This window comes from Salvelinus namaycush, chromosome 27 (genome assembly GCF_016432855.1).
Source record: "Salvelinus namaycush isolate Seneca chromosome 27, SaNama_1.0, whole genome shotgun sequence".
NCBI classification, from domain to species: Eukaryota; Metazoa; Chordata; class Actinopteri; order Salmoniformes; family Salmonidae; genus Salvelinus; species Salvelinus namaycush.
In genome coordinates this window covers 24,970,289-24,981,930 of record NC_052333.1, presented here as the reverse complement: position 1 = coordinate 24,981,930, position 11,642 = coordinate 24,970,289, and the positions used below count along the sequence as shown (strand labels likewise).

At 43.2% G+C, this 11,642-nt stretch overlaps 1 protein-coding gene across 1 annotated transcript in view; it reads left to right on the top strand.

The window, feature by feature from the left end:
* Positions 1-812: 812 nt before the first annotated feature.
* The window catches only part of col28a1a (collagen, type XXVIII, alpha 1a), a 29,795-nt gene continuing 18,965 nt past the window's right edge, over positions 813-11,642 (top strand). Inside the window, exons 1-10 of the mRNA XM_038966202.1 lie at positions 813-933; positions 1,062-1,233; positions 4,917-5,043; positions 5,330-5,596; positions 5,942-6,001; positions 7,113-7,166; positions 10,397-10,441; positions 10,539-10,565; positions 10,834-10,878; positions 11,165-11,209. Coding sequence (XP_038822130.1) covers positions 813-933; positions 1,062-1,233; positions 4,917-5,043; positions 5,330-5,596; positions 5,942-6,001; positions 7,113-7,166; positions 10,397-10,441; positions 10,539-10,565; positions 10,834-10,878; positions 11,165-11,209 — 963 coding nt within the window. The remainder of the gene's footprint in view (positions 934-1,061; positions 1,234-4,916; positions 5,044-5,329; positions 5,597-5,941; positions 6,002-7,112; positions 7,167-10,396; positions 10,442-10,538; positions 10,566-10,833; positions 10,879-11,164; positions 11,210-11,642) is intronic.

Below are 11,642 nucleotides of genomic sequence, written 5' to 3'. Positions count from 1 at the left end.
AACTTGTTCTCCGAATAATTCTCAGGAATTATGCATTTATAATCACACATTTACAAGGAAATATTTGCAGCTAAATATTATGAATAAGGCTGGGACAAATTCCAATTCAAATAACTCGATAAAAATGAAATTCCTGAAATAAAAATATATTTTGTAACTAAATGGGAACATTTTCTGAAGAAAAAATTGTCTGACCATATCCTGAAAATTACTGCTGTAAAGACAAACAGTAACTGGCAATAACTTTGGTAAAATAAACAGATGATCTCACACAGAGAGCAGTGATTCTGGTTTCCTGGGTAGTCATTATGATGTTACAGCTGCAGCTATTCCCTCACTGGAGGCTTCATGTACAACCTGTTCCCTTTGCTTGCAAACAAATTATGATATCACATTAGCCCAAATTGATCTGGCGTCATTTAAAGTTGTATTATGGTGTTGCCGCCCTCTAGTGTGTACAGAAGTCATAGCACTCTTCTGTGACTAGGTGTGTGTGTGTGTGTGTGTGTGTGTGTGTGTGTGTGTGTGTGTGTGTGTGTGTGTGTGTGTGTGTGTGTGTGTGTGTGTGTGTGTGTGTGTGTGTGTGTGTGTGTGTGTGTGTGTGTGTGTGTGTGTGTTTGTGTTTGTGTATATGTGTGTGTGTGTGTGTGTGTGTGTGTGTGTGTGTGTGTGTGTGTGTGTGTGTGTGTGTGTGTGTGTGTGTGTGTGTGTGTGTCTGTTTGTGTGTCTGTGTGTGTGTTCTGAATTAGGAGAAGTTGTCTCAAACTCATGTTTGGTTGGTTCTAGGCTGAGCTGCTGGACAAGAGATCAAGATGAGGAAGGTTGTGGAGCTGTTGCTCCTCGTGTTGGTACTAACACACACAGCCAGGGTTCAGGGCAGGAGGAGAAAGGGCCAGAGAGACGACAACCAGGTCCTCCAAAATGAAGGGAAAAGTAAGTGGGTTTCATTCATTCATTCATTCATTTATTTATTTATTAATTCATGTATTCATTCACTCACCTGCAATCCTCTCCACCCTGTCTCTCTTTCCATCCCTCTCTCTCTCCCCCCTCCCCAATAGTTCTGATCTGCCCGGTGGAGATCATGTTCATCCTGGACAGCTCAGAGAAGGCCAAGGTGCTGCTGTTTGAGAAGCAGAAAGACTTCGTCATGCGTTTCAGCACGCGGCTCATGCAGATCCAGGCAGCAGGTTGGAGACTGAGGTTGAGGCTGGCTGCACTGCAGTACAGCAGGTTGGTACTGTAGAGGTTAGAGGGATGAGGCTGACTGTGCTGCAGTACAGCAGGTTGGTACTGTAGACGTTAGAGGGATGAGGCTGACTGTGCTGCAGTACAGCAGGTTGGTACTGTAGAGGTTAGAGGGATGAGACTGACTGTGCTGCAGTACAGCAGGTTGGTACTGTAGAGGTTAGAGGGATGAGGCTGGCTGCACTGCAGTACAGCAGGTTGGTACTGTAGAGGTTAGAGGGATGAGGCTGACTGTGCTGCAGTACAGCAGGTTGGTACTGTAGACGTTAGAGGGATGAGGCTGACTGTGCTGCAGTACAGCAGGTTGGTACTGTAGACGTTAGAGGGATGAGGCTGACTGTGCTGCAGTACAGCAGGTTGGTACTGTAGAGGTTAGAGGGATGAGGCTGACTGTGCTGCAGTACAGCAGGGTGGTACTGTAGACGTTAGAGGGATGAGGCTGACTGTGCCACAGTACAGCAGGTTGGTACTGTAGAGGTTAGAGGGATGAGGTTGACTGCTGCAGTACAGCAGGTTGGTACTGTAGAGGTTAGAGGGATGAGGCTGACTGTGCTGCAGTACAGCAGGTTGGTACTGTAGAGGTTAGAGGGATGAGGCTGACTGTGCTGCAGTACAGCAGGTTGGTACTGTAGAGGTTAGAGGGATGAGGCTGACTGCTGCAGTACAGCAGGTTGGTACTGTAGAGGTTAGAGGGATGAGGCTGACTGTGCTGCAGTACAGCAGGTTGGTACTGTAGAGGTTAGAGGGATGAGGCTGACTGCTGCAGTACAGCAGGTTGGTACTGTAGAGGTTAGAGGGATGAGGCTGACTGTGCTGCAGTACAGCAGGTTGGTACTGTGGAGGTTAGAGGGATGAGGCTGACTGTGCTGCAGTACAGCAGGTTGGTACTGTGGAGGTTAAAGGGATGAGACTGACTGTGCTGCAGTACAGCAGGTTGGTACTGTGGAGGTTAGAGGGATGAGGCTGACTGTGCTGCAGTACAGCAGGTTGGTACTGTAGAGGTTAGAGGGATGAGGCTGACTGTGCTGCAGTACAGCAGGTTGGTACTGTGGAGGTTAGAGGGATGAGGCTGACTGCTGCAGTACAGCAGGTTGGTACTGTAGAGGTTAGAGGGATGAGGCTGACTGCTGCAGTACAGCAGGTTGGTACTGTGGAGGTTAGAGGGATGAGGCTGACTGTGCTGCAGTACAGCAGGTTGGTACTGTAGAGGTTAGAGGGATGAGACTGACTGTGCTGCAGTACAGCAGGTTGGTACTGTAGAGGTTAGAGGGATGAGACTGACTGTGCTGCAGTACAGCAGGTTGGTACTGTAGAGGTTAGAGGGATGAGGCTGACTGTGCTGCAGTACAGCAGGTTGGTACTGTAGAGGTTAGAGGGATGAGGCTGACTGTGCTGCAGTACAGCAGGTTGGTACTGTGGAGGTTAGAGGGATGAGGCTGACTGCTGCAGTACAGCAGGTTGGTACTGTAGAGGTTAGAGGGATGAGGCTGACTGTGCTGCAGTACAGCAGGTTGGTACTGTAGAGGTTAGAGGGATGAGGCTGACTGTGCTGCAGTACAGCAGGTTGGTACTGTGGAGGTTAGAGGGATGAGGCTGACTGCTGCAGTACAGCAGGTTGGTACTGTGGAGGTTAGAGGGATGAGACTGACTGTGCTGCAGTACAGCAGGTTGGTACTGTAGAGGTTAGAGGGATGAGACTGACTGTGCTGCAGTACAGCAGGTTGGTACTGTAGAGGTTAGAGGGATGAGGCTGACTGTGCTGCAGTACAGCAGGTTGGTACTGTGGAGGTTAGAGGGATGAGGCTGACTGTGCTGCAGTACAGCAGGTTGGTACTGTGGAGGTTAGAGGGATGAGGCTGACTGTGCTGCAGTACAGCAGGTTGGTACTGTAGAGGTTAGAGGGATGAGACTGACTGTGCTGCAGTACAGCAGGTTGGTACTGTAGAGGTTAGAGGGATGAGGCTGACTGTGCTGCAGTACAGCAGGTTGGTACTGTGGAGGTTAGAGGGATGAGGCTGACTGCTGCAGTACAGCAGGTTGGTACTGTAGAGGTTAGAGGGATGAGGCTGACTGTGCTGCAGTACAGCAGGTTGGTACTGTAGAGGTTAGAGGGATGAGACTGACTGCACTGCAGTACAGCAGGTTGGTACTGTAGAGGTTAGAGGGATGAGGCTGACTGCTGCAGTACAGCAGGTTGGTACTGTAGAGGTTAGAGGGATGAGGCTGACTGTGCTGCAGTACAGCAGGTTGGTACTGTAGAGGTTAGAGGGATGAGGCTGACTGTGCTGCAGTACAGCAGGTTGGTACTGTGGAGGTTAGAGGGATGAGGCTGACTGTGCTGCAGTACAGCAGGTTGGTACTGTAGAGGTTAGAGGGATGAGGCTGACTGTGCTGCAGTACAGCAGGTTGGTACTGTAGAGGTTAGAGGGATGAGGGTGACTGCTGCAGTACAGCAGGTTGGTACTGTAGAGGTTAGAGGGATGAGGTTGACTGCTGCAGTACAGCAGGTTGGTACTGTGGAGGTTAGAGGGATGAGGCTGACTGTGCTGCAGTACAGCAGGTTGGTACTTTAGAGGTTAGAGGGATGAGGCTGACTGCTGCAGTACAGCAGGTTGGTACTGTGGAGGTTAGAGGGATGAGGCTGACTGTGCTGCAGTACAGCAGGTTGGTACTGTAGAGGTTAGAGGGATGAGGCTGACTGCTGCAGTACAGCAGGTTGGTACTGTAGAGGTTAGAGGGATGAGACTGGCAGCGCTGCAGTACAGCAGGTTGGTACTGTAGAGGTTAGAGGGATGAGACTGACTGTGCTGCAGTACAGCAGGTTGGTACTGTAGAGGTTAGAGGGATGAGCTAACAACCAGAGAGGTTCTATCCCATGGCAGCTGGGATAAAAAATCTGGGCGGGAGTGGGCTGGCAACCAGTGGGTTGCTGGTATTAGTATCCCACTGAAGATGTCATATTCTGCCATTGTGCCCTCGAGCAAGGCACTTAACTCTAACTGCTCTCCTTCTAACATCTCTAGATTTAACTGCTCTCCTTCTAACATCTCTAGATTTAACTGTTCTCCATCTAACATCTCTAGATTTAACTGTTCTCCATCTAACGTCTCTAGATTTAACTGCTCTCCTTCTAACATCTCTAGATTTAACTGTTCTCCATCTAACGTCTCTAGATTTAACTGTTCTCCATCTAACGTCTCTAGATTTAACTGCTCTCCCTCTAACGTCTCTAGATTTAACTGCTCTCCATCTAACGTCTCTAGATTTAACTGCTCTCCATCTAACGTCTCTAGATTTAACTGCTCTCCTTCTAACATCTCTAGATTTAACTGCTCTCCATCTAACGTCTCTAGATTTAACTGTTCTCCATCTAACATCTCTAGATTTAACTGCTCTCCATCTAACGTCTCTAGATTTAACTGTTCTCCATCTAACATCTCTAGATTTAACTGCTCTCCATCTAACGTCTCTAGATTTAACTGCTCTCCTTCTAACATCTCTAGATTTAACTGTTCTCCATCTAACGTCTCTAGATTTAACTGCTCTCCATTTAACGTCTCTAGATTTAACTGCTCTCCATCTAACGTCTCTAGATTTAACTGCTCTCCATCTAACGTCTCTAGATTTAACTGCTCTCCATCTTCTTCTTCTTTTTCTTCTCCTCCTAGTTCTGTTTCTCTGGAGCACAACTTCCGGGACTGGCAGGATGTGGATGTGTTCCAGAGCAGAGTGGCATCCATGGCCTACATCGGACACGGAACCTACTCAGCCTACGCCATCACTAACGCTACACAGGTCTGCATATCATTATCTAGTAGCACTTTATTTGGATTGTCCCTTGCAGATGGTTGATGGATGTTAAACTAACCATCAACTAACCGTTCAACTAACTATCCACTAAACCTAACCCTAGTCCTAGCCCCAAGCCAATAGGGTTACAAATGAAAGTTTGTTGATAGTTGGATTATTCATAGAGGACTATTCAAAAAAAGTAAACCCAATTGAGAACAAATTGCACCACACCAAAAAAACAAGTATTAGACCCAATACCAAAGTACAATCAAATGATTATAACACCCAGATGTTTAGCCGTGAGACAGCGGCCAACAGCCTGAGGGTGATGTTGCTGATGACTGACGGCGTGGACCATCCCCGTAGCCCCAGTGCTGTGACCGCTGCATCCGAGGCCAAGAACCACAACATTCGTCTGTTCACCATCGGGCTGTCGGGTCTACCCAGGGATATGCCCACCAATGTCAGGTTACGTTCCATCGCCAGCGCCCCGCCACAGCAGCACGTCCTCAGCCTTACAGACAACCTGCTGGAGGATAAACTTTTCAGAGAACTGGTGAGTGGTGGTGGGAGTGAGCTGTCCTCAAGGATGCCAACATGTCTTGACATTGCCATACACTTCTAGATGTTTATGTTTTCCTTCACCCCCTAAATCCCAAATCAGTAGGGCTCTCGCAGTGAGTTACCTAACCAGGATTAAAATGGCTCAATTTAAACATGTACATTACTGAGCACCTAAGTGTGAGCTATCAAAATATAAACCGCTGTTATTTCTTCTTTTTTAGAACGCGCTTGTCAACACAGGGGTAAGTATGTCTCTTTTTCTTGTAACCATCCATTTGGAATGTAAAGATGACTATCTCTGAGGTGTATACTCAAATGTTGCTTCTCTTGGTTCCAGTGCCCACAGCCGAAGTCCTGTCTGTGTGATAAAGGAGAAAGAGGTCCCCCTGGAAGCCCAGTGAGTCCACTTCTGTCTCATCGTCTAACCCATTCTTGTTTTTGCTCAAAAGCATCCTCTAGTAGCCAGTACATACCATACACTATAACTCTTCTTCAGTTTTGATTTTGTTGTTCTCTTCTGTCTTTTGTCAATTCAATTCAGGAAGTACACTGACGTTTTAATTCCAATTTTCATCATTGAAAAGCACTGACTGGTTTGATGAATTGACCTCATGTGTCCAGGTTGATGTGTCCAGGTTGACAGTGGTTTACTCTGCAGTACATAGGAGCAGTAATCCTCAGACAGGCCTGTGTTATTGCTGGCATGTTCACCAGTTGGACAACCATGGGCTGTAACCCCCCTACATATCCTTTTGTATGCAACCAGGGGCTTTTCCAGTCATAGCCCCCCTGTCCCTAACCCACCCTAAACTGCTCAACACCCCTGTAACACCCCTGAATACTCATAGCAGGTGCTCATAGCAGGGGCATCTGGCCTCTTTGTGAATAGGATGAGGTGTATCTGGCCTCTGTGTATACAAGAGTGGTCCTGGGCATCACATCAAAGAGTAGGAAGTGTTTCCCACACTGCATGTGTAGCAGGCCTGTACTGTGCGAGGGGTCGAAGGGTCATGGCGTAAAATAAAAGAATAGTGTAGTGGGACTTTGTGTGTTTTGACTAGCAGGCCTTTTGAAGAGAGGCTTTTTGGCTGGAAGCAGTGGTCAAGGATAGGAGATTAGATGTGGGCAAACACACAGGGAGGGGATGAGCATTAGGGTGTTAGGGAGTTGACTGAGGTTATAAGGTACAGAGGTCCCTGACACTATTGAGTTATTTGAGGCTATACGGCACAGAGGCCCCTGACACTATTGAGTTGACTGAGGTTGTATAGGCTACCACTTAAGGTTTGAGGCTGATAATACATAGAGAGGTCACAGGAAGAGCATAGACAGGGACATGCACCGAACGACCACGGTCACCTACTGTACGCACGAATCTACACACACTATGGGGATGTTATGGGAACAACCAGGGATGAAAAAGGGCCCCAAAAAGTCACATTCTGTCCAACGATCTGTCCATTCTATCCTCTGATGGAATGATCTCTCCATTCCTTTGAAATCTGCAGGGGAAATCAGCCCAGCCTGGATCTGACGGTACTCCCGGTCCAAAAGGATTTCATGTAAGTTCTTCGTTTTGTCCTGAGATAATCCCACCATGTTCATTTGTAGTGACAGAAAGAATGCAGTGTTTTTATATATGTTGATGTTCGTTGGAATGTTTTTATATATACGTTGATGTTCGTTGGAATGTTTTTATATACGTTGATGTTCGTTGGAATGTTTTTAAATACGTTGATGTTCGTTGGAATGTTTTTAAATACGTTGATGTTCGTTGGAATGTTTTTATATACGTTGATGTTCGTTGGAATGTTTTTATATACGTTGATGTTCGTTGGAATGTTTTTATATGCGTTGATGTTCGTTGGAATGTTTTTATATACGTTGATGTTCGTTGGAATGTTTTTATATACGTTGATGTTCGTTGGAATGTTTTTATATACGTTGATGTTCGTTGGAATGTTTTTATATACGTTGATGTTCGTTGGAATGTTTTTATATACGTTGATGTTTGTTGGTATGTTTTTATATACGTTGATGTTCGTTGGAATGTTTTTATATGCGTTGATGTTCGTTGGAATGTTTTTATATACGTTGATGTTCGTTGGAATGTTTTTAAATACGTTGATGTTCGTTGGAATGTTTTTATATACGTTGATGTTCATTGGAATGTTTTTATATACGTTGATGTTCGTTGGAATGTTTTTATATGCGTTGATGTTCGTTGGAATGTTTTTATGTTCGTTGGAATGTTTTTATATACGTTGATGTTCGTTGGAATGTTTTTATATACGTTGATGTTCGTTGGAATGTTTTTATATATGTTGATGTTCGTTGGAATGTTTTTATATATGTTGATGTTCGTTGGAATGATTTTATATGCGTTGATGTTCGTTGGAATGTTTTTATATGCGTTGATGTTCGTTGGAATGTTTTTATATGCGTTGATGTTCGTTGGAATGTTTTTAAATACGTTGATGTTCGTTGGAATGTTTTTAAATACGTTGATGTTCGTTGGAATGTTTTTATATACGTTGATGTTCATTGGAATGTTTTTATATGCGTTGATGTTCGTTGGAATGTTTTTATATACGTTGATGTTCGTTGGAATGTTTTTATATACGTTGATGTTCGTTGGAATGTTTTTATATACGTTGATGTTCGTTGGTATGTTTTTATATACGTTGATGTTCGTTGGAATGTTTTTATATGCGTTGATGTTCGTTGGAATGTTTTTATATACGTTGATGTTCGTTGGAATGTTTTTATATACGTTGATGTTCGTTGGAATGTTTTTATATACGTTGATGTTCGTTGGAATGTTTTTATATACGTTGATGTTTGTTGGAATGTTTTTATATGCGTTGATGTTCGTTGGAATGTTTTTATATACGTTGATGTTCGTTGGAATGTTTTTATATACGTTGATGTTCGTTGGAATGTTTTTATATACGTTGATGTTCGTTGGAATGTTTTTATATACGTTGATGTTCGTTGGAATGTTTTTATATACGTTGATGTTCGTTGGAATGTTTTTATATACGTTGATGTTCGTTGGAATGTTTTTATATACGTTGATGTTCGTTGGAATGTTTTTAAATACGTTGATGTTCGTTGGAATGTTTTTATATACGTTGATGTTCGTTGGAATGTTTTTATATACGTGTCACGACTTCCGCCGAAGTTGGCTCCCCTGCCTGTTCAAGCGGTGCTCGGCGGTCGTCGTCACCGGCCTACTAACCGCCACCGATCCCTTTTTCGTTGTCTGTTGGTTGTGTCTTATTAGTTTCACCTGTGTCCTGTTGTATGTGTTTGATGAGCTTCCTCATTTATAGTATGTGTCCCCGCCCTTGTTTTGTGCGGGATTGTTTTGTGTTACATGTGTGTAAGGTAGAGGTGTTTATGTTCTAGACCTGGCACCCTGTGTTTTGGGTGGTCCAATTTATTTAACCGTGCCCTGTGTTTGGGCTTGTGGTTCTTTTTGTGTGCCGTATTAAAGTGCACCTTTTTTCCCTGTGGAACTCTCTGCGCCTGATTCCTTCCTCACCAGCCTAGTCCCGCGTGACAATACGTTGATGTTCGTTGGAATGTTTTTATATACGTTGATGTTCGTTGGAATGTTTTTATATACGTTGATGTTCGTTGGAATGTTTTTAAATACGTTGATGTTCGTTGGAATGTTTTTATATACGTTGATGTTCGTTGGAATGTTTTTATATACGTTGATGTTCGTTGGAATGTTTTTATATGCGTTGATGTTCGTTGGAATGTTTTTAAATACGTTGATGTTCGTTGGAATGTTTTTATATACGTTGATGTTCGTTGGAATGTTTTTATATACGTTGATGTTCGTTGGAATGTTTTTATATACGTTGATGTTCGTTGGAATGTTTTTAAATACGTTGATGTTCGTTGGAATGTTTTTATATACGTTGATGTTCGTTGGAATGTTTTTATATACGTTGATGTTCGTTGGAATGTTTTTATATGCGTTGATGTTCGTTGGAATGTTTTTAAATACGTTGATGTTCGTTGGAATGTTTTTATATACGTTGATGTTCGTTGGAATGTTTTTAAATGCGTTGATGTTCGTTGGAATGTTTTTATATACGTTGATGTTCGTTGGAATGTTTTTAAATACGTTGATGTTCGTTGGAATGTTTTTATATACGTTGATGTTCGTTGGAATGTTTTTATATGCGTTGATGTTCGTTGGAATGTTTTTAAATACGTTGATGTTCGTTGGAATGTTTTTATATACGTTGATGTTCGTTGGAATGTTTTTATATACGTTGATGTTCGTTGGTATGTTTTTATATACGTTGATGTTCGTTGGAATGTTTTTATATGCGTTGATGTTCGTTGGAATGTTTTTAAATACGTTGATGTTCGTTGGAATGTTTTTATATACGTTGATGTTCGTTGGAATGTTTTTAAATATGTTGATATTCGTTGGAATGTTTTTATATACGTTGATGTTCGTTGGAATGTTTTTAAATACGTTGATGTTCGTTGGTATGTTTTTAAATACGTTGATGTTCGTTGGAATGTTTTTAAATACGTTGATGTTCGTTGGAATGTTTTTATATATGTTGATGTTCGTTGGAATGTTTTTAAATACGTTGATGTTCGTTGGAATGTTTTTAAATACGTTGATGTTCGTTGGTATGTTTTTATATACGTTGATGTTCGTTGGTATGTTTTTATATATGTTGATGTTCGTTGGAATGTTTTTAAATACGTTGATGGATATATGGATGCATTCACTGTCTGATCTCTGGTGTCACTGTAGGGGGAACCTGGTATCAACGGAAGGCCTGGGATGGAGGGTATCGAGGTACTGTAGCATAGATGACTAAAACAATCTATACAGGTATATTGTTGACTTATAACTTATGTATAGATTTTTATTGAGAACTCTCCTGTTGTTTTAGGGTCGGCCCGGCACTAGAGGGGAAAAGGTGAGAAACCAGTACTACTTGGTGACCGTAAATTAATTGTGCAAAGATAATTGACCCATGATGGATTAGATACTGAATCATAGTGAAACAGCTGGTCAAGATCCCCATGCTACCCTGACAACAAACAGTAGACTGTAGTGTTTGTTCTACACTACATGCTAGCTAGATAACATCAGTTTTAATCAGTACCCTGGTCCTCTGGCACGCCACGGTTTAAAACGCTCAGCGCAGTCAAAATCCAGTCTTCTCTGATTCAAATGTTTTCCAGGGGGAAAGAGGCGAGTGCGGCGTCCCCGGGATGAAGGGAGATCAAGTAGGTTTTTTATGAATGACTCTCTCCGCTCTCTCCATGTCTCTGCTCTGTTCATTGTAAATGGCTATCCACCCACTAACTGCTGCTCAGTGCATTCGGATGAATTGCTGACTAAGGATTAACTGCATTGTGAAGAGAGAGCTATATGCTAGACTCAACAGCTTGCAAGCTTGTAGCTGGGAGTGAGAGTTGCACATGTCCTTTTAAAGTTCTTGTGACTTTTGGCTGCAAACTCAATAGGTTGTTATGTCCCTCTTCCCCGCCTGACTGTGACCTGTTCCCACAGGGGCCAGACGGACCTCCAGGCCCTCGGGGACCCAGAGGAGAGCAGGTGACTCAATATAATATAATACAACTTTATTGTCCATATGTTACAGCGAACAATATGGTCAATATGGTGGTGGCATGGTCATTTTGGAGACATGCAGATCAATGGTTTTTCCCAGAGGCCTCAGACAATGTTTGTTTGGTTGTCGATACAGACTTGGGGCCCTACAAAATAGATCAAAATAGATAGCCAAGTCCCAGGGATAAGTCAAAGTCATTATGTCTGTACTGCTTGTGAAACAAAAAGAAAACTCAACTTCATATCAATTCTTTCGGACACACTTTAGCACTGTAAGGGGAAAATATTATATTTGACTTACCCTGGAAACTAGAGGAGGCTGGTGGGATGAGCTACAGGAAGACGGCTAATTGTAATGCATTGAATGGAATCGATGGAATGGAGTCAAACGTGTTTTCCATATGTGTGATGTGTTTGA